Here is a 23,053-nt window from a genome sequence, read left to right as displayed (position 1 = left end):
CCCAGCAGAAAAGCAAATTAGAAATCCTAAAAATTAAGGGAGAAATTAATAAAATCGAAAGTGATAGAACTATTGATTTAATAAATAAGACAAGAAGCTGGTACTTTGAAAAAACAAACAAAATAGACAAAGTACTGGTCAATCTAATTAAAAAAAGGAAGGAAGAAAAGCAAATTCACAGCATTAAAGATGAAAAGGGGGACAGCACCTCCAATGAGGAGGAAATTAAGGCAATCATTAGAAATTACTTTGCCCAATTATATGGCAATAAATACACCAATTTAGGAGAAATGGATGAATATATACAAAAATACAAACTGCCTAGACTAACAGAAGAGGAAATAGAATCCTTAAATAATCCCATATCAGAAATTGAAATCCATCAAGCCATCAAAGAACTTCCTAAGAAAAAATCCCCAGGGCCTGATGGATTCACCTGTGAATTCTATCAAACATTCAGAGAACAGTTAACCCCAATACTATACAAACTATTTGACATAATAAGCAAAGAGGGAGTTCTACCAAACTCCTTTTACGACACAAACATGGTACTGATTCCAAAACCAGGCAGGTCAAAAACAGAGAAAGAAAACTATAGACCAATCTCCCTAATGAATATAGATGCAAAAATTTTAAATAGGATACTAGCAAAAAGACTCCAGCAAGTGATCAGAAGGATCATTCACCATGATCAAGTAGGATTCATACCAGGGATGCAGGGCTGGTTCAACATTAGGAAAACCATCCACATAATTGACCACATCAACAAGCAAACTAGCAAGAACCACATGATTATCTCAATAGATGCAGAAAAAGCCTTTGATAAAATACAACACCCATTCCTATTAAAAACACTAGAAAGCATAGGAATAGAAGGGTCATTCCTAAAAATAATAAACAGTATATATCTAAAACCAACAGCTAATATCATCTGCAATGGGGATAAACTAGATGCATTCCCAATAAGATCAGGAGTGAAACAAGGATGCCCATTATCACCTCTACTATTTGACATTGTACTAGAAACACTAGCAGTAGCAATTAGAGAAGATAAAGAAATTGAAGGCATCAGAATAGGCAAGGAGGAGACCAAGTTATCACTCTTTGCGGATGACATGATGGTCTACTTAAAGAATCCTAGAGATTCAACCAAAAAGCTAATTGAAATAATCAACAACTTTAGCAAAGTTGCAGGATACAAAATAAACCCACATAAATCATCAGCTTTTCTATATATCTCCAACACAGCTCAGCAGCAAGAACTAGAAAGAGAAATCCCATTCAAAATCACCTTAGACAAAATAAAATACCTAGGAATCTATCTCCCAAGACAAACACAGGAACTATATGAACACAACTACAAAACACTCGCCACACAACTAAAACTAGACTTGAACAATTGGAAAAACATTAACTGCTCATGGATAGGACGAGCCAATATAATAAAAATGACCATCCTACCCAAACTTATTTATCTATTTAGTGCCATACCCATTGAACTACCAAAATACTTCTTCACTGATTTAGAAAAAACCATAACAAAGTTCATTTGGAAGAACAAAAGATCAAGGATATCCAGGGAAATAATGAAAAAAAACACATATGATGGGGGCCTTGCAGTCCCAGACCTCAAACTATATTACAAAGCAGCAGTCATCAAAACAATTTGGTACTGGCTAAGGAACAGAAAGGAAGATCAGTGGAATAGACTGGGGGAAAACGACCTCAGCAAGACAGTATACGATAAACCCAAAGATCCCAGCTTTTGGGACAAAAATCCACTATTCGATAAAAACTGCTGGGAAAATTGGAAGACAGTGTGGGAGAGACTAGGAATAGATCAACACCTCACACCCTACACCAAGATAAATTCAAAATGGGTGAGTGACTTAAACATAAAGAAGGAAACCATAAGTAAATTGGGTAAACACAGAATAGTATACATGTCAGACCTTTGGGAGGGGAAAGGCTTTAAAACCAAGCAAGATATAGAAAGAATCACAAAATGTAAAATAAATAATTTTGACTACATCAAACTAAAAAGCTTTTGTACAAACAAAACCAATATAACTAAAATCAGAAGGGAAACAACAAATTGGGAAAAAATCTTCATAGAAACCTCTGACAAAGGTTTAATTACTCATATTTATAATGAGCTAAATCAATTGTACAAAAAATCAAGCCATTCTCCAATTGATAAATGGGCAAGGGAAATGGATAGGCAGTTCTCAGATAAAGAAATCAAAACTATTAACAAGCACATGAAGAAGTGTTCTACATCTCTTATAATCAGAGAGATGCAAATCAAAACAACTCTGAGGTATCACCTCACACCTAGCAGATTGGCTAACATAACAGCAAAGGAAAGTAATGAATGCTGGAGGGGATGTGGCAAAGTAGGGACATTAATTCATTGCTGGTGGAGTTGTGAACTGATCCAACCATTCTGGAGGGCAATTTGGAATTATGGCCAAAGGGCGACAAAAGAATATCTACCCTTTGACCCAGCCATAGCACTGCTGGGTCTGTACCCCAAAGAGATAATGGACACAAAGACTTGTACAAAAATATTCATAGCTGCGCTCTTTGTGGTGGCCCAAAACTGGAAAACGAGGGGATGCCCATCAATTGGGGAATGGCTGAACAAACTGTGGTATATGTTGGTGATGGAATACTATTGTGCTCAAAGGAATAATAAAGTGGAGAAGTTCCATGGAGACTGGAACAACCTCTAGGAAGTGATGCAGAGCGAGAGGAGCAGAACCAGGAGAACATTGTACACAGAGACTAATACACTGTGGTATCATCGAACGTAATGGACTTCTCCATTAGTGGCGGTGTAATGTCCCTGAACAACTTTCAGGGATCCAGGAGAAAAAAAACACCATTCATAAGCAAAGGATAAACTATGGGAGTGGAAACACCGAGAAAAAGCAACTGCCTGAATACAGAGGTTGAGGGGATATGACAGAGGATAGACTTTAAATGAACACTCTAATGCAAATACTATCAACAAAGCAATGGGTTCAAATCAAGAAAACATCTAATGCCCAGTGGACTTACGCGTCGGCTATGGGGGGTGGGGGGGAGGAAAAGAAAATGATCTATGTCTTTAACGAATAATGCTTGGAAATGATCAAATAAAATATATTAAAAAAAAATAATATAGGATAGACCTCTAAAGAAATTTGAATGGGAAATGGTTTTTCTCAGTGGTACATGGCATATACACAAAAATTGACTATGTATTAGGGCATAAAAACCTTACAAACAAATGCAGAAAAGCAGAAATATTAAGGGAATATTTTAAAGTTAAAAATGCAATTAAAATTACATTCAATAAAGTGCTACAGAAAGCCAGTAAAATTAAAGAAAAATTAAATCATCTAATTCCAAATTAAAAGTAGGTCAACTAACAAATCATGGAAACATTTGGTAATTTCATTGAGTAGAATGACAGCAATACAACAACATATAAAAATTTATAGGATACAGATAAAGTAGTAGTAGGGAAAATTTTATATCTCTAAATGTTTATGTCGATAAATTAGAGAAATAACAAATCAAAGAACTGTGCATTCAAGTAAAAAAGTTAGGGAAAAAACACAAATTAAAAACCTCAACTTAAAGACCAAATTGGAACTCTTGCAAATAAAAAGTAAGATGAACAAAATTGAAAGGAAGAAAACCATTGAACTAATAAAGAGCTAAAAGCTGGCTTTATTTAAAAATAATAAAATAAACAAACCATTGTTAACTTGATTTTAAAAAGGTTCATTTGATTTAATAATTACCAGAATAAAAAATGAAAAGGGTGAATTCACCACCAATGAAGAAGAAATTAAAACAATTATTAGGAATAATTTTACCCAATTATATGCTAATAAATTAAATTATTTAACTGAAATGTATGAATATTTACAAAAATATAAATAGCCTGGATTAATAGAGGAAGAACTAGATTATTTAATGAACTCCCAAAGAAAAAAATCTTGGTGCCTGATGGATTCAAAGTGAATTCTAGCAAACATTTAAAGAACAATTAAATAGAGAAAGCTAAGTGTCTCATGAAATTGAGATCCAGAGACAGGAGGTCTTGGGTTCATATCTAGCCTCAGACACTTCTTAGCTGTGTAATCCCAGCAAACCACTCAATAGACATTGCATAGCCCTTACCACTCTTCTCCTTTCGAACCAATTAAGACAAGGTAAAGTGTTTTTTTTTTAAAGAACAATTAATCACAATACTACAAATTATTTGGAATATTGAATATTGAAACAAAAATTTTAAATAAAATACTAGCAAGGAGATTATAACATTCACTGTAAAATTGAGATTTGAACTCTGGACTTCAATCCCCACAAGTCCTTGCTCCACTTCCCCAAAATGCTTTGTAATCTCACGGAATTCTGAGGTGGGCGAGATCGAGAAGGTATTTAAGCTGATTGCAAAGGCTTTTGAGTTCTCTTTTGGACTTCCGTTTTGGGGCAGACGTGGCTCTTTCCATAATGTAGGTGAGGTCTTGTCTAGTTTTTTCTTACTTGTATATTCTTAAATTCTCAACCTTTAATAAACCTCATAAAATATAATACTCCTTGCAGAGAGAAACTAATTTCTACCTGCCTCAGTCTCCCCTAAATTTTAATCTTTACATCACTATGATCAGATAGGTTTTATATCAAGAATTCAGAAATGCTTGAATATTAGGAAAACTATCAGCATAATTGACAATATCAATAAGAAAAGCAAAATAAATTATATGATTATATCAATATATACAGAAAAAGCTTTTGACAAAATACCATACCCATTCCCATTAAAAACAACAGAGAGCATAGGAAAAAGTGGAGCTTTCCTGGAAATGATATGTACTATCTTTCTAAAACCATCAGCAAGAATTATCTTTAATGGGGATAAGCTAAAAGTTTTCCCAATAAACTCAGAAGTGAAACAAGGATACCTATTATCACCACTATTAATCAATATTGTATTGGAAATGTTAGCTATAGCAGTAAGAGAAAAAAAAAATTGAAGGAATCAGACTAGGCAATGAAGAGTCAAAATTATCATTCTTTGCAGTTGGTATATTTAGAGAATTCTGTCCTTGAATATTTTTCCCCTAGGGTTTCTGGAACTATGCTATCTTTTATTTCCTTTCCTAATCAATCAATCAGCTTTTATTATATATCCAATTTGTGCTAGGCATTGGAGAAAGAACAAAGTAAAAAAAAAAATAGATATCAACATCAAGAAGTTTGTGTTCAGTGAATATATAGGTAGCATATACAAAGTGAATAAAAGATAATTTAGGGGTCAAAAACACTAAGGAAAAGTCTCATGTTAGTATCTGGGCAAGGTTTTGAAGGGCAAACAAAGATGAGGGTCTTTCATGTGTTCTTAAAATTCTCCTTATATTACACTTAGTCAATGAGAACACATAAGAACAGATTTCTAGAGAAAGAATAAATAATATGACTTTAAGAAATTTCTAAATTAGGAGAGGCCCATAAAAATTGAAGAAAACTTAGTGAAAGAAGCTTACAAGATTATAATGCACAAGGGTTATTGGACATAGGGAGGAAAGGAGAAATTTAAATCACAATTAGAGGAAAAAAGAGGATACCCAAGTAACAACTATCTAATCAAATATTGAAAAAATACAGGAAATGGCCAAAAAAAAAAGGCAAAATGAAATATGTAAGTGATCTCATGCTAAAGCTGGTGGCCACTAAAATAAAATGGATGATTGACTGTAATGGTTGGTAATAAAGATTCTCATACAAATTTAGTAAAAAGAGAAGATGATTGTTACAAGGGAATCACTTTAAAAGACTGATATATATTAATTTAAGGTCGCCAAGGAATCAGCTATGTAATTCCTAAATGAAAAACTCAAGTCAGCCGTCAGCCTTTTTTGGAGTTTAATTACAATAGGAGCAAGAAAGGAATTAGAGATATATATAGAGAGAGAAAGGGGAGAGAAGGGAATAGGGCTTAAATACCCCTTCTGTTTAGGCTGGGCCAAAAGGCCCAAGCCCTTAGATAGCTGGGGCAAAGAAAGGAGATCAGTCCCTATTACTCACGTGTCCAAAATGGAGAAACAGTCTCAGAGGCCCCCACCTTCAGCTTCCTTCAGAGCAAGCTTCCTCAGAGCCCAGGAACCACCGACCAAAAAACTCCACCACCCCTCGAGTCTCCAGACCCTCCTATCTTTAAGGAAACCATCCAAGTTGCCTCCCCTCAGTCCTCACATCTACCAATCACTCTTCATCAATTTCCCTGTCAATGGAGGCTCTCGCTTAACCCAGGACCGCCCAGAGGTTTCTGGCTTTTGCACATGTCTGTTGAAGGTCATATTTTTCAAATGATTAAATCTTTACTCCTTTGTTCCAGCCCTTTCTAAATCCTGTTAACTTGAGTATGGTAGAGATTGGAATAATTAAATTTTGATCTAGGCTGCAGCCCTTACTCAATCTTATTAGGACTGAATAGGGTGGAGATTTATTCCAAGTATCTCCATTGTATCAATTCTAAATCAATCAAGACTCAAAGAAATTCCTGTTCTATGCTTAAGCATAGGTCAAAGTCCTTTCCATTGTTCAGCAAAGGGTTTCTGTCCTAAAGTAATCTTAAGAAGGGAAGAGAAGGAACCTCCCATGCCAATGGAGTTCCCATTCCAATAGACTATCAGTAAGAAATTTTCCAAGTATGAAATATCCCAATGGTGAAATTTCCAACATTTATAAGTCTAAGGAATTTTGAGGTTTACATGATTCAATAGAATTCTTTATTACCAGGCTACAAATTCTACATAGGAACAATGATGGGTCTCCCTGATCCCCTTAATAGATCATGAAAAATCAAGTTTCTCTTTCATATAGGACTTAATAAAATCACTGTGAATGCTAATTTTCATGGTTCAGAGCTTTTTTTTTTTAACAATAGTCGCGAAAGGTTTTCCAAAATAAAATATATAAATGTTCTACTTACCGCTCCAAGCATAATTCTGAAAATAAGCCATCGATACCCCCATATAACAATGTAGGATGTTGGAGTATGTTTGGGTAGTTGGGAAAGAGTCCAGAAAGGGCACAAGAATATTCCCAAAAATCCTGTTTCCAGGAGCTGAAATTCCCATCCTAAAATGATCACAAAAAGAAAAAAAGTTTGGTTTTTTAAAAGTCAAATGAGATCTTTTTAATTAAGACACAAATGGCATATTATATGATTTTGTCAAATGCGATTAAGTATTTTAAAGATTTCTGAGAGATCATGGTATAGACTAGAGGAAGAGAGCTTAGAGTTAAGAAGAAGTTTGAATATTCAAGTTTAATGTCTCAATGAACCAGGAAACTCAATAAAAATACAAATTGTAAATTAGTTGTTCCACACCAGAAGTTCCCCATATATATGAAATGAATGAGTCAGTGAATGGAGGGAGGAGAAAGTTTCTTAAAAGAAGTAAATAAATAAAGGTATCCTTCTGAAAATAAAAGAAGGGAAAAGTTCCTCTAGGACAGTGATTGCAAACCTTTTAGGGACCCCATGTCCATGTCCTGCCCTCCCAGACTACTTGCAGAACCCCACCCACCTGCATTGGGGGAGTAGTGTTGGGCTCCCAGCTGGGTTGGGGGGGTTAGGGTAGAGGTAGGGAACTGCCTCCTGGGCCTACAGGGACCTATGCCCCACATCCAGCCACCCCAGGGATAGGCAGAGCTAGGAGGCTGCTGCCCAAGACCAGTGGGGAAGATGAGGGAAGCTTTGGCAGTGAGGTGGCCCAGAGACCCAGTGCCCCACCCCCTCCATGGGGCAGAGAGATGGGCCAGGAATGGGAGTGTGTGCCCACAGAGAGGTCTCTGTGTTTCATCTTTGGCATGCGTGCCATAAGTTTGCCATCACAGCTCTTGGGAGTATGTAAACTGTCAGAGCCTTAATGTAAATTAATTTATAGGGTCTTATTTTATATTTAGAACAGTTATCCAAAAAAAAAAAAATAGGTTCACTGATCCCAAGGAAAAATACTAACTCCTATTTGGTATTTAGGTTCTTCACAACCTTATCAAATCTACCTTTCCAGCCTTTTCATATACAATGTTCTCCTTTACACACTCTACAATCCAGTCAAACTGGGATTCTGTCTGGTCCTCAAAACACTACTTTATCTCCTTACCTCCATGTCTTTGCATAGGTTGTCCCCAATGCCTTGAATGAACTTCTTTCTCCCTTCCACCTCTCACAATCCCTAGATTCTTTCAAAATTTAGCTGCTGGTACTTTCCCCTTGTGAAAGGGAATTTTTTTGATCCCTTTGTCTATTTTAAGTTAATCAATCAGGAACTTCAAGTACCCATACTTAACCAAGACTTCACACTTACTTAGTCATTAATACTTAGTCCTAAAAGATCATAAGTACTGCCCCCCTCCCCCAGGCAATGCTAGGCAAATTGAGAGACTTTGATTGGTTCCTAAGATGTGATAGACCAGGCCACAGTGAAAGGAAGGAGAAACCAGATAGGAAGTGATAAGGAGAAAACTGCTTATAAAAGCTAGCCAAAGGCATTCTGATTCATTCTGTTGCCTTGGTGGCTCTTGCTGAAAGAGGGATTCTTCTGCATGGCACTTCTTCTGCATTGGAGATTCTTTGTTGGTGGCTCCAGGATTTCAGTTTCAGTGATTCTCTTGGGTTGAGGAGACCCTGGTCAGAGACACTGGCCTTTTGGCTCTTCTCCTGTCTTTGGTAGGAGACTCTCTTTGGTGAGGCACTCATATCTGGACTTAGTTAATATAACTAGACAATATTTTCTATCACCTTCCTACATTTCCCTCTTTACTATCTCTACCCTGTTGTAATAAAGCTACTAAAAACATTCTCATGACTTAAGAGTTAATTTTATAATTGGTGACCACAATAATATTTTTAAAATTCTTATATTTGTCAAGCTCATTTTTAATTATTACACCCTCCCTGTGTGTATGCCTTATCTTCCCCCTGAAAAATGCCTTATATTTATGTATTTGTGTGTGTGTGTATGTGTGTGTGTGTGTGTGTGTGTGTATGAAAGCTCTCTGAGGACAGAGTATGTTTCTTTTATTGCCTGACACATAATAGTCATTTAAGTCATTAAATAATTTTTTTCCCTGGGGAAAGTAGAAATCAGAAATGAGTTTTCCTGTGAAGGTCAGCTCAGAACCAAAACAATATGACTGAGGAAAAGAACTCCCTAAAATGCAGAATTGGCCATATGAAAAAAGATACAAAAATTCATTAGGAAAAAGAAGTACTTGAAAATTAGAACTGACAAAAATGGAAATGGAGGTACAAAAACTCACTCAAGAAAATAATGTCTTAAAAACTAGAATTCTGCAAATGGAAACAAATGACTCTATGAGATATAAAGAAAAATCAAATCAAGTCCAGAAAATGGGGGATGGGATAAAATGTGAAATATCATTAGAAAAACAACTAACATGGAAAATAAATATAGGGGAGATAATCTAAGACTTACTGAATTACCTTAAAAGCTTTGATTTTTTTTAAAAGGGCTTAGATATCATTTTTCAGGAAATTATCAAAGAATATTGCTCTAATATTCTAGAACTAGAGGGTAAAATAGAAATTGAAAGATTCCAACAATCACCTCCTAAAAGAGGTCTCATTAGTCTATCCCCCAGGAATATTACAGCCAAATTCCAGAACTCCTAGGTCAAGGAGAAAACATTGCAAACAGCCAAAAAGAAAAAAATTCAAATATTGTGGAGCCATAGTCAGAATAATATAAGATTTAGTAGATTATAAATTAAAGGATTAAAGGGCTTGGAATATGATATTTCCGAGACAGAGTAACTAGACATCAATCAAGAATCATCTACATACAAAACTGAGCATAATCCTTCAAGGGGAAAATGGATATTCAATGAAATAGAGAAGACCAGAGCTGGTAGAAAATTTGACTTTCAAATTCAAAACTCAAGAAAACTATATAAAGGTAAACAAGAAAGAGAAACCAAAAGACACTCAATAAGGATAAACTGTTTATATGGAAAAATAATTCTTGTAACTCCTAATAATTTTATCATTATTGGGGCAGTTAGCAGTAGTATATGTAGACAGAGTGCAAGGATATGAATTGAATTTATATGATGATATCTAAAAAGAATAAAATTAAGGGGTGATAAGGAGGAATGTATTGGAAGAAGGGGGAAGGGAGAAATAGAATGGATTAAATTATCTCACATAATGGGGGCATGTGAGGGGAAGATGGGGGAGGTGAAGAAAGGAGCACTTGCACAGTACTCTCATTACAATAGCTCAAAGAGGGAAGAACATATGTAATCAATTGCATACAGAAATCTATATTGTCCTACAAGAAAATAGGAAGAGAAAGGGATAAGAGAAAGGGGGCACTGATAGAAAAGAGGGCAAATTGAGGGATGTGGTGGTTAGAAGCTAAACACATTTGAGGATAGACAAAATGAAAGGAGAGAGGAAAGGATAAATAGGAAGGAAACAGGATGGAGAGTAATACATAGTAATCATAATGGTGAATAAAAAAAATTTACAAGCTAATAAAGTCCTAATGTCTCAAATACATAGAGAAATGAGTTAAATGTATAAAGTAGACAAGTCATTCCCCAACTGATAAATGGTCAAAGGATATGAACAGGCAATTCTCAAAGTAATTAAAGCTTCTATAGTAATGCAAAAAAAAATAAATAAATAAAAAGCTCTAAATCAATGTTAATTAGAGAAATGCAAATTAAAACAACTCTGATTTAGCACCTCACATGATTAGCTATTGTGACAGAAAAGGAAAATGACAAAATTGGGAGGGGTTTTGGGGAAATTGATACATAATAAATTGTTGGGGGAGTTGTGAAGTCAACCATTCTGGAAAGTAATTTGATCCTATGACTAAAGGGCTATAAAAAATACCTTTTGACTCAGCAAAACCATTCCTAGGCTTGTATCCCACAGACTTGTTTTTTGTTTTGTTTTGTTTTGTTTTGTTTTTTGTTTTAAAAGAGGAACCTATATGTTCAAAAATATTTAAAGCAGTTATTTTTGTTGGGGTAAAGAACTGAAAAGTCAGAAAATATCCATCAATAGGGGAATGGCTAAGTAAGTTATAGTGTATGATAGTAATGCATATAATATTTTTGTGTTGTAAGAAGTGATGAGCAAGTGGAGTTAAGAAAAACCTGGAAAAACTTCCACAAAATAAAGCGGAGTGAAGTAAACAGAGTTAGAGTAATGTTGTACACAGTGACAGCAATATTGTTCATTGAAGAATTGAATCCAAAAGGATTCATGATAAAATAAAAAGCCAACTGCTACCAGAGAAAGAACTGATGGCTTCTGAATTCAGACCAAAGCAAACTTTTTTTTACTTCATTAAATTTTTTCTTTGTATTTTCTTCCACAAAAGGATTTGTATGGAAAATGGTTTTACAGGATGGGACAGGTAAAATTTCTATCAGATTGCTTACCATCTCAGTTCAGGGTAAAGGTAGAATCTGAGGCTCAAAATTATTTTTAAAATGCTAGAAACTGTTTTTTTATGTAATTAGGGAGGAACTAACTGAATAAATTTTTAAAGATTTGTATTTGTATGTAAATCCTAAAAGTTTTTGTATAGCAGCAATTAGTTATGTTCTCTCTTATAGAATATGAGTGATAATGGTAAAAGTAATATTCCTTCTTTAATATTACTATATATACATATTACATTATTTATCTATTTACTATTTAAGGTCAAATGTCTTCATACTTATTAGAGCAACAACAGATTTTTCAAGATATAAAGATCTACAGTCATTTTATTATAGCTTAGTGTACTAGATTTATTTCTTTTAATACAGTTTTCATGTGTTTCTATTTAATTTTCTCTATAATTTCACTCTAGCGTTGAAAAAGACAGCTAGGAACTTTAGGAACAAGTGATCAAACATTTCTTTGTCTAACTGTCCCATTAGAAAATCTGTATCATAAAACATAATTTATTTTTAATTCTTGTTATTGGATTAGACCTACAAAATTGACCTACACTTCACAGATTAAACTCAAGGAACTTTTAAAAGAATTTCCTTTCTACTTCCATGTATCCTGTGGCTTTCTGAAAGCCTCAGTTTCAAAATTAGTCCTTCTTTGGTGAGAAGTGAATTATATTGTTATAAAAGCAGCTGCATCAGAAAAGCAATGCCTAATGCTGAATGTGAAAGGTTAATTGTTGCTAAACTGAGCAACAAATAGTAGTTATTGGTCTAACTGGCAGCCAAGTGGTAGTATATCTTGTTAGCCTCAGCCTCCACAAGAATCCCACTGTTATGGATGTTTTCATATGGAAATTACTGTCTTCCCTCCCAGACAGATCCTATACATGCTTGATCTGTGGTTAAGAGAGTCCAAGACTTTACATTTTCTAATGTGCTCTCAATGGGCAGTAATATCACATGTGACAAGAAGCAACACAAATAATTAGTGTTTCTCTTTATCTAATCATTACCACAAAAACTACCTAAGGACACAGTGACCCAAACAAAATCATGTTGTTGTTTTTTTCCTTATGTATTCCAATCAGCATTAAGGATCAAAAGATAAAGAAATCTAAAGTCTTCTGGGTGCTTAGCTTGGCTGAAAAGAATGTCAGTGGGATCTGCACCTGTGCTACTCGTTCTGAAGCTACAAGTTCCAACCCTGGCACTACCACTTGGGTATGATTCCAGAAGTATAATCAAGTCTGAAGGGTGCCTGAAAAGGAGATGTCTGGATGATACAAGGGCAAAGGAGGAAGAATGTCTGACTGACAAGCAAAAAGACAGTCAACAATGGTAAAGTGCTGCTGGGAGAGAAGCTCTCATAGCTGTTTTAAACAGATGGCAACCACACTAAGCTGCAAAAGAAGGAAAAGAAGATGAAGAATTAAAAACAAAGGTGGCAAGCTATATGTTTAGAAGAAAAAGTCTGAACAAGTAGGAAAGGAAATGTCTTAGACACTACTTTCTAGTGTAGAAACAAATGACAGTTAGTGAATGAAAGAACCAAGGATTCTTTGAGAATTCATTAGTTAGATGCCACTTTAAGACCTCTGTTTTTAAAGAGAATAATGTCATATTCTTATGGAACTTTATAACTTACAAAATGCTTTTTCCACAACAATCTTGTGCAAGTATGACTCCATATGAAAGAATCTGGTCAATTAATATGTTCAAGAATACTTATCCATTGATCAAACAATTACAAATAAATTACAAATACAAAAACAAATAAATCTTAAACCTTTTGAACAGGGCCAGATTTTTATTACTCCCATCTACATCCAAATGGCTTCATATTATCTTTCTTTTCTTCCAACTTTTCCTCAAACTCCAACAAGTCTGTGATCTAACCAATTAGGCCACTCCCTCCAAAGGTACAGATCAGGATCTGTTCATACACATTTTCTCATCCCATACACCTCCAACAATGTATACCTCCCAGAGAACCACAATTTAGCAGGCTGGAATATTTAGTCTAGGTCTTCTGACAGTCATATAAGGAGAAAATTATAGGAAATAGATACTATATACCTTTGCTTAAGATTTTAGGAACACATATTCTAACCACTTATTCAACTGGGAAGCTTTTCTTCATCCTTTTATGTAGATGTTCCAAGTCTTTAAAAAAAAACTTTATTAAAACTACTTTGCTGTTGAATAGTAAGTGGGTCATTATTTACTTTCTTCTAACAAATGAGAAAACAATTTCTAAAACTAATCTTTAAAAAGTTACTTCATAGTAACTTTAGAATAATTTTCTCTGAAAAAATTATTTCATGATCAAAAGATATTATATAAAATGTAAAATAAATATATGAAAGTGATTCTCAAGTAACCTTAATTGTTGAAGCTATTCATTTAACAAACATTAAGTGCCTATATACAAAGTACTGTGAGAAGTACAGGGGAGGATACATACAAAGATGATTATGGCACAGTCCCTTGTCTTTGCCTTCAAGTTAAAAGAATCAATGTTAGATCTGGAAGGGCCTTAAAAATCATCTTATTCAATCTCCTCATTTATAGATGAAAAAACTGAGTCCCTAAGAAGTGAACTAATAATTAAATTTATCATATTTCAGTAAAATATCTAAGTTCAATTATAGATCATAGATAGAAGGTGGGGGGATAGATGATATTCTATCTGGGGCTGTAAACTAACAGAAGAAAGCAGGATGTGATCTATCAACTGAATTCTTACAAGTGGCTCACATTTCCCATAACTGCAAACTGCTAAGAAGAGTTGATCATATTTCCAACTTAATTGTCTCCTTCAAACAAACTCCAAATTTAAATATCTTACAGATTCAAAAAGGTTGGGAATATCTCCAAAAATGATAGAATTATGCAAATAAAGGGGCATTTCTTAATTAAAGATCAGCAATGTCATCACCTTGACTTTTAGAAGAAATAAATCACCCAACCCCTATTCTCTCTTCCAAATTTTAATCTAACGTCTCACAAATGCAAAAAAAAAAAGAATTTTTAAGACAAAATTTGAATGGCAGCAAAGAAAAACTAAGCAGTAGAACCAAGAGATTGATCTAAATGACAGAAAAAGAGGAGTCAAGAGAGAAAGAAAAATATATGTCACTATGAGAAATGCAAATGTACAAGGTAAAGAGACACCTATGTATGCACTTCTGCCTTTTTGTAAATGTAATCTGGACGTCTTTAGACCTATTCAGGTTTAACAAGTGACAACAAATGCCATTAAGCCTGAAACATTCAGAGTCTCTTCCAAATGAAATCCAAATCCTCTACACTGTGAAGCTGACATACGCTTGCTGTAGGCTTGTTTTTCAAGTTAAGGCTGAAGCTGCCACATCATCTCAGCATGGCGATCCCTTAGGCCCTCACTGCACACTGATATGTCTGGGAATGAAAGGGTCATGTTGTTGACCCACCTGCTTCTGTTTTCTTTGGTTGGATCTGGTCAAATTTCAGCAGCTGCATTGCTCACACAATGAGCACCATTGTTATCTCTCTCTGTGTGGTGGTGGAAGGGTCCAAATTTTAAAATAAATAAATAAATAAGCTGCCAATGACACAACTTTCAGTGGCCGTACTTGTCACAAGCTGAAATGGTAGCTGCATCTTCAAAAATCTCTGCAACCCAATAAATCAGTTTAGCACCTTGCAAAGTTTCAGAGACTTAAAAAAAAAGGGGGAGGAAAGGAAGTGATGGAAAGAAAGTCCTACTCCATAAATGTATTCTGCTAGAAAGAATTTCATTTGTGTAACATTTATTTTCAGCAATTTTAAACAATTGTCCCGAAATATTAAAGTTTCTGACTGGGCTACTACAAACTATAATTTAATTCTTTCATGAAAGGACACACACACATATATACATATTATATTTCTTTTCTTATGCACCAAAGAAAGTATTGCTAGTCTAAAAAAAGTCAAGTCAGTTAATTATTAATGAGCTCTTAAAAGGTCTGACTTACTCTTATTAACATTCCCCACAGAGAATATTATTTCTAATAGGACATATATTATTTGGTGTTATTTTATCATTAAGGATTCTAACCCCAAGTTTCACAATAATCTTTCCTAGCTAATCCCTAATGAGAAAACCAGGGGAAGTATCAGTGTCCATTTGTTTGTAATGTTTGCCATGCAGTAAAATCCTGAACATTTTTTATGCAATTCTAAGTTCCTGCACCTGCAGCTTTTGCCAATCTCTGGCTCTTGGCTGGTACTAGGAATAACCCAGCCAGCTGCAAAAGGTAGTCTATAGTGGAGAAACAGCACTTAGAAAATTGAAGAAAGAGGTTCTCAAGCCTTAGGGCTTTTTAGGGGTGCTCACAAACTCTTTTGGATTTTGATCAAGAGAAAAGCAACAACAGGGACCTAATTGTTCATTCAAAATGAACCTAATACTATGAAGGATGAGCTAGCCTGGGAAATCATTAAGTATGTGGTACCTTTTAAATGTATTCTATAGAGAATTTTTTAAAGGAATTTTGCTATTCTTACTCTTATTTAATCTAAAGCTGTATCTTTGATATCATACCACTGGAAAATAAGGGAGAAAGTGAAATAAAATATACTTAGTAATTACATTCAATTCAATGAACTGCAATCCTTGCCACCCTTCTCTTACCCCAAATTTCCTGAAGAGCTCAGCATGTAACTATGTATGTAATAGTGTGTAATAGACATGTGTGCTATTAAGGTCAAGAAAGAACTACATGTATTTTAAGATATAAGCAAAAATTAAAAGGTATAAGAAGAACCTTAAAAAACCATATTGCATTTTATGATACCATGAATAGTCTAAAACAGGGATGAAAAGGAAGCCAACATCCAATTTCCTGACATGCAGGTCGGGATAATAATTCTTTAATTTTTATCATTAAAATAGCAGACTAGAAAAATAGAATGTCTGAGCTATTAAATTCCTTTGTATACTTCTAAAACAAGAAAATCTTTCTAATTCCTAATTTATTACCTCAGGAACATGAGGCTAACTTGTATGGGAAAAGGCTTTAGAATCCTATAATAAAAGTATAGAAGTATCATTATCAGATTATTTGTAAAACTGAAAATTTTTTCTAAATTCAAACCTCCATCTTTACCATTGATGTTTCTATTTTATCTATATTTAATATTTGCCTGAACCTAGTGAATGCCCCAGGCCCCTAAGCAGAAAGGTTGCTGTAAGTTAACAAAGAGATTTTCCTCACAAGATGTTCCAAAGTTGACTATGACATCAGGCAGCACATGATCACTCAACTATTATATAACTAACTTTTTTTTATAAAAAGAACATTTTTAGAATTTTAATGACACTAACTAAAGGCAGTAACAAGATAAAATCTCTGGAGTTGGCAGCTTTCAAAAAGTTGTTTTGCTGAAAGCTCAACAGAACTTTTGTTACCAAATTTTATGGTGCCTTTTTTTAAATCACAGAGAATAGTGCAGAACTTCCCCAATGATGTCTGGAGCTGAATGTTGACAAATTATAATTGCTTCAGCATTTCCACAATATTCTAATCAAAGATTTGCCATTTTTTCCTTCTACTCCTAAGCACCAACAACAGATTATTAAAGAAGGAAAGACCTTTATAGACTGAAAATGACAGAACAAAAGTAACTAAGAGAGCTGGTATCTAAGATAAATAATGACGGGAGAACACCTAGTTTTCCTTGATGAATTCAAGTCACTTGATTCTGATGAACTACACACTCAAATGGTGGGAAAAAACTGGCAGACATGGCTGCTGAGCCATTGTCAATGACATATGAAAGATCAACTAAATGAGACAAGTGTCACAAACTGAGAGAAGAGCAGATATCCTACTTTTCAAAAAGAGAAAAAAAAAAGCAAAGTCTGAAAACTAGAATGGTAAAGTAATATAAAATGCTTTTAAAAACCTGGAAAGTTCCTGAAAATATCAGTTTAATGATTATCTAAAATAAAAGGCAGTGATTACAAAGAGGCAGCATGGCTCCATCAATAACAGTCTTGCCAGATTAAACACATTTCCTTTTTTGGCAGGTTCCTAGAGAAGGGAGATTCTGTTTACATAGTCCCCCCCCCCCAGATAGTAGCAAACCTCTTGATAAAGTATATCATATTATTCTTGTAGGGGAAAGTAAGAGATGCAGATTAATCAATAATGTGATCATATGAATTCAGGAATGATTGGATGGCTGAATTCAAAGAATATGTTCAATGATCAAGGAGCAATAGGTCTCTAGTAAAGTAGCCCCAGGAATCTCTGCTTGATCCTGTGCTTTTTAACATTTTTCTTAACAACTTAGATAAGAGGATAGTTGACATGCTGATCAAGCTTGCATTTGACACAGAGCTAGGAGGGATATTTAAAATATGAGACGAGAGATTAGGGATCCAAAAGGAGTGTAACAGGCTAGTTTCTAACAAGATGGAATCCAATAGAGATAAGTGTCAAGTCTTGGACTTCAGTACAAAGAATAAAATTCACAAGTATGGAATTCACAAGGAGTATGATAAGATGATAATTACTCTGAAAAGGATTGGGGGTTTTTTAGTAGGTCACAAATAGGGTCACAAAGCTCTATGATGTTGCAACCAAAAAGATATAGGTGCTACCATACTCTATCCCTCTCAGACTCTGTTTGGAGTGTTGTGTTCAACTTTAAGCACACTACTGTAAGAGGGTCATAGATAAATTGGGAAATGAGTACATAGAGGAAAGAAGGCAAGCAACGGGCTTTGAATCTGAGTCTTGTGAGGATCAATGAAAGGAAATGAGGAGGTTTAGCCAAGAGAAGATGGGGTAGGCAGTAGGAGTCATTATAGCTATGTTCCAGCATTTGAGAAATAAGAGAATTTTTCTCTTAACTCTTAACTCCAGTGCCAGAACTGGGAGCAATTGGCAGAAGTTGCAAAGAAGTACATTTAATGTTGATAGCAGGAAAAATTTCCTAACAAAGGTAGTTGCAAAAAAGAAGAATGGGCTTCCATGAGAGGTGGTGAATTGCCTGGAGGTCTTAAAGCAGAATCAGAGATATTATTGTAGGATTTCCTTTCATGTATGGGAGGGATTTTTTGATAGCTAAAATTCCTTCAAATTCTCAGATTCTCTGATTCTGAGATCATGATAGCATAACTGATTAGTTTCACTCATTACATTGTTCAATATGCCCTTCCTTGAGTTGCTATGACAAAAAAAGGAATAAACACATTTTTATTCAAACAAATTTACCAACTGTTTATTTCTAAATTTTTCCTGGGTTCTATGTAAATTCTTAACATTCAAGAAGGAAAAGACTTTAAGATTTATTTGTTCCCTTCTTTTAATGAATATGATGCCATTCATGATATGTATTAGGGAAGGAGGGGTCAAATATTGCCATAGCTCTAAACATGTTTTGGGAATGTAGTGGTTTGGACCAGACATACAGACTAAAAGAATATTCCTCTTTACCTTTATTCTAACATTTTCCCATTAAGTCACACATAGCATATAACAGTGATAATCAGCCTTATTTTCAGGATTCTCCAGTATTACTTTTCCTTGAAGTTGACCTGAGTCCGAAGAACAGCCAACTTACTAATTCTTGCTAGAAGCTTACACAGACTGCCACACACATAGTTTTCCCTGAAAAATTATTTAAAAGCCAATTTCCTTCACATCTCTATGAACTGCTGCACTTCTTTTTTTTCTTTAACAAGAGAAACAAGATATTCTTTCAGTCCTTTGACAGAATTCAGTCCATGTTTAAAAAGTGTGAAGCTTCGCCATCATTCTTCTTTGCCTCATGAAAGGCATGGGGTCTCGACTTTTAAAGACCATAAAAGACTACCAAGAATGTTTTAGTATGAAACCACAAAAGAGAGTAGCTTTTCTTCTAATTCAGTATTTTGAAACACACACAAAAAAATACGTTGATGATCAAAGTTTAAAAGCTGTACTTTCAATCTTTTCATAACAAAAGAGAATCAAAAGAGAAGGGACAAAGGAAATTTAAAAGTGAGCAGAAGAATATCTCTCAGTGCTCTAATTTGACTTTGTTTCTTTTTTTAGATAAGCTTTTCTAAATGACGTAGGATTCTTAATCTAGAACACCTCACTCTTCTGATCTGCTACTTATTAAAATATAATTATTTTTAAAAATCAAAAAATCAGAAATCATTAGAAATACAAAGTTCCAATAAAGCCTACTAATATTAGTATAAATGTTTTTATTCTTACTATATGATGATACCTTTCAGGGACCAACAAGTCAACATAGTATTGGAGATATTTAAACATACTTCTTATTTAATTCTTGTCACATTAGATGAATAAGAATTGGTGTAAAATACATCATTGTAAACACTATAAACAGCTTCTCAACCGACCCTCTTCAGTCGACCAAAGCGCCCTTGACCAGATCCCCCAAAACCACACCATTGAACAACTTGACGTCCCTCCTTCAATAGAGGAAGTCCAAAAAGCCATTAAACAAATGAGAGCAGGCAAGGCACCCAGTAAAGATGGGATCCCAACCGAAGTGTACAAGGCCTTAAATGGAAAGGCGCTCCAGGCATTCCACATAGTGCTGACCAGCATATGGGAAGAGGAAGACATGCCCCCAGAACTCAGAGATGCCTCCATCATAGCCCTATACAGGAACAAAGGCTCACGAGCAGCCTGTGACAACTACAGAGGCATCTCACTATTCTCCACTGCTGGAAAGATTCTCACCCGTGTTATACTCAACAGACTCCTGTCATCTGTTTCAGAGCAGAACCTGCCTGAATCACAATGTGGCTTCCGACCAGATCGCAGCACCATCGACATGGTCTTCACGGTGAGGTAAATGCATGCCTTGAGCAGAACCTAAGTCTCTACATTGTCTTCATAGACCTGACAAAGGCGTTCAACACAGTGAACAGGGACACATTGTGGGTGATCCTCAGCAAGCTCGGTTGCCCAGCAAAATTTGTCAAACTGATCCAGCTCTTTCATGTCGACATGACAGGGGAAGTCCTATCTGGTGGAGAGACTTCCGATTGCTTCAACATCTCCAGTGGCGTGAAACAAGGCTGCGCCTTTGCTCTGGTGCTATTCAACCTATACTTCACCCAAGTATTACGACATGCTGTCATGGATCTAGACCTGGGTGTCTACATCAAATACCGACTGGATGCCTCACTATTCGACCTTCGCCGCCTGACTGCAAAAACAAAGACAACAGAGAGACTCATCCTGGAAGCTCTCTTCGCAGATGACTGTGCTCTCATGGCCCACCAAGAAAATCATCTCCAAACCATTGTGGACAGGTTCTCCATTGCAACAAAACTGTTTGGCCTGACTATCAGCCTCAGCAAAACAGAGGTGCTGTTCCAACCTGCACCAGGGAGGCCAACTAACCAGTCGTGCATTACAATCGCCAGCACGCAGTTTTCTAACGTCAACACTTTCAAGTACCTGGGCAGCACCATCGCCAACGACGTGTCCCTAGACCACGAGATTAATGCCAGGATCCAAAAGGCCAGCCAGGCACTCGGGCGGCTGCGCTGCAAAGTCCTCCAACACAGAGGTGTAAGCACTGCGACGAAGCTCAACGTGTACAACGCAGTGGTCCTCAGCTCGCTCCTGTATGGTTGTGAGACATGGACACTGTATAGGAAGCACATGAAACAGCTGGAGCAATTCCACCAACGCTCCCTCCAGTCAATCATGAGGATCCAATGGCAGGACCGAACCACCAACCAGGAAGTCCTCGACAGAGCCAACTCCACCAGCATCGAAGTCCTCAAAACCCAGCTACGATGGTCTGGACACGTCATCCGCATGGACACACAGTGAATACCAAGACAGGTATTCTATGGTGAACTGTCAGCTGGACTCAGGAAACAAGGCCGACCAAAGAAAAGATTCAAGGATCAGCTCAAGTCCAACTTGAAGTGGGCTGGCATTACACCAAAGCAACTAGAACTCGCTGCCTCTGTCAGAAGCAGCTGGCGAACCCCCATTAACCATGCCACCACCTTTGAAGATGAGCGACGTTGACGTCTTGCCGTTGCGCACGAACGCCGACACCAGGCCACAACCGCACCTCCCATAACAACTGGCGTCCCATGCCCCATGTGCCACAAACTCTGCGCCTAGGTCTTTGGACTCCAAAGCCACATGAGGGTACATCAATAGGTGATAATGCACAAAGAAATTGTCATTCTCGGTAACCGAGAGACTACCACTATAAACATATATGATCAGAGAAGAAGGTAAGTTAATCATCTAGCAAGCATAAAAGAAGGCACCCTACTGTGATTTTTTAAAACCAAATATGAGATTTTTTTTTTTAAAGCAAAAAACATGAACAAGAATGCCAGGTCTGACAGGGTTAAAAACTCCACTACTTGAAGGAGAATGAATACAGATGTAATATTACTACAGGTAGCAGTATAAATATTAGATAAATTGTTATAAGATTATTCTCCCTCCAAAAGGCCTAAGGTTGGATAATTAGGAGAGTGATCTTGCAGTTTTCAGAAATACTCTAGAAATAGGTGGTAGTTTAGGGGGAATATGGAGAGTCTGAAAAGCATGTCAAAATTTAGAAGACTGGAAACTTCCAGGAAAAAATGAGTAAGTGAATGCTAATAGGATCTCAGATCTCATTCAAAACTAAGCAGGTTAGAGTCCTAGTGAACTCTGTTCTGGTTAGGTTGCAAATGAATTATTATGTTCAGTTCTTAGTACTTTATTTTAGAAATGATGTTGATAAGTAAGAGATTATCCAGAGGAAGGTAATTAGGATAACCAAGGATTTCCAAAACCATGCTATATAAGGATTAGCTGAAGAAACTAGGGATCCTTTACACTGGAGTCAAAAGAACATAGGGGTAACATAACAGTTGTCCTTAAGTATTTAAAAGGCTGGCCTTTGGAAAGGAATTAGATTTGTGTTGCTTGGGCCAGGAAGTCAAATTTTTGCTACATAAGAATTTCCTAGTAATTAGAACTGTCCCAAAGTGTAATGGCTTTCCCATCACTGGAAATCTTTAATTAAAGGCTTGCTGACTACTTGTCATAAATGCTATATCTGTGTTTGATGTTCAGGTATGGTGGTACAAAATGACCTCTAAGGTTTTGTCTATGATATTCTATGATGCTATACATTTGAGGAGTCTTAACTCTCAACTATATAGACCTGGAACTGGACCCGTGACATCATTAGTCTAGGGTACTACGAAATAAGGAGCTTTCCTCTAGCAATCCATGTCACTACTTTCTTTACAATTTATAATCTCAGAGGAATGTCTAGGGCAGTGATAGCAAACACAGAAATGGAGCCCCTAAATAATACAACAGAATCCCTTGCAGGCAGCACACTGACTTAGAAGACCATATATTATGCTTAGTACAATGCCTGGGACATGCTTAAATGTTTCTTGATTGATTATTGCTATACTGTTATACTATATACTGATATACTTTTATAATGCTATAATGTTAATATTATCTATGTTCTATTGCATTTTTATTTATTTTGTTAAATATTTACCAATTACATTTTAATTTAGTTC

At 35.8% G+C, this 23,053-nt stretch overlaps 1 protein-coding gene across 3 annotated transcripts in view; it reads right to left on the bottom strand.

The window, feature by feature from the left end:
* The window catches only part of LMF1 (lipase maturation factor 1), a 915,352-nt gene that overhangs the window by 535,356 nt on the left and 356,943 nt on the right, over positions 1–23,053 (bottom strand). For all 3 annotated transcript variants that reach the window (XM_007499282.3, XM_001373637.4, XM_056805702.1), the window contains exon 4: positions 6,992–7,140. In XM_007499282.3, coding sequence (XP_007499344.1) covers positions 6,992–7,140 — 149 coding nt within the window. The remainder of the gene's footprint in view (positions 1–6,991; positions 7,141–23,053) is intronic.

Source organism: Monodelphis domestica, chromosome 7, assembly GCF_027887165.1.
Source record: "Monodelphis domestica isolate mMonDom1 chromosome 7, mMonDom1.pri, whole genome shotgun sequence".
NCBI classification, from domain to species: Eukaryota; Metazoa; Chordata; class Mammalia; order Didelphimorphia; family Didelphidae; genus Monodelphis; species Monodelphis domestica.
The sequence above is the reverse complement of the archived record's forward strand: the minus strand, read 5'-3'. Positions and strand labels throughout refer to the sequence as shown.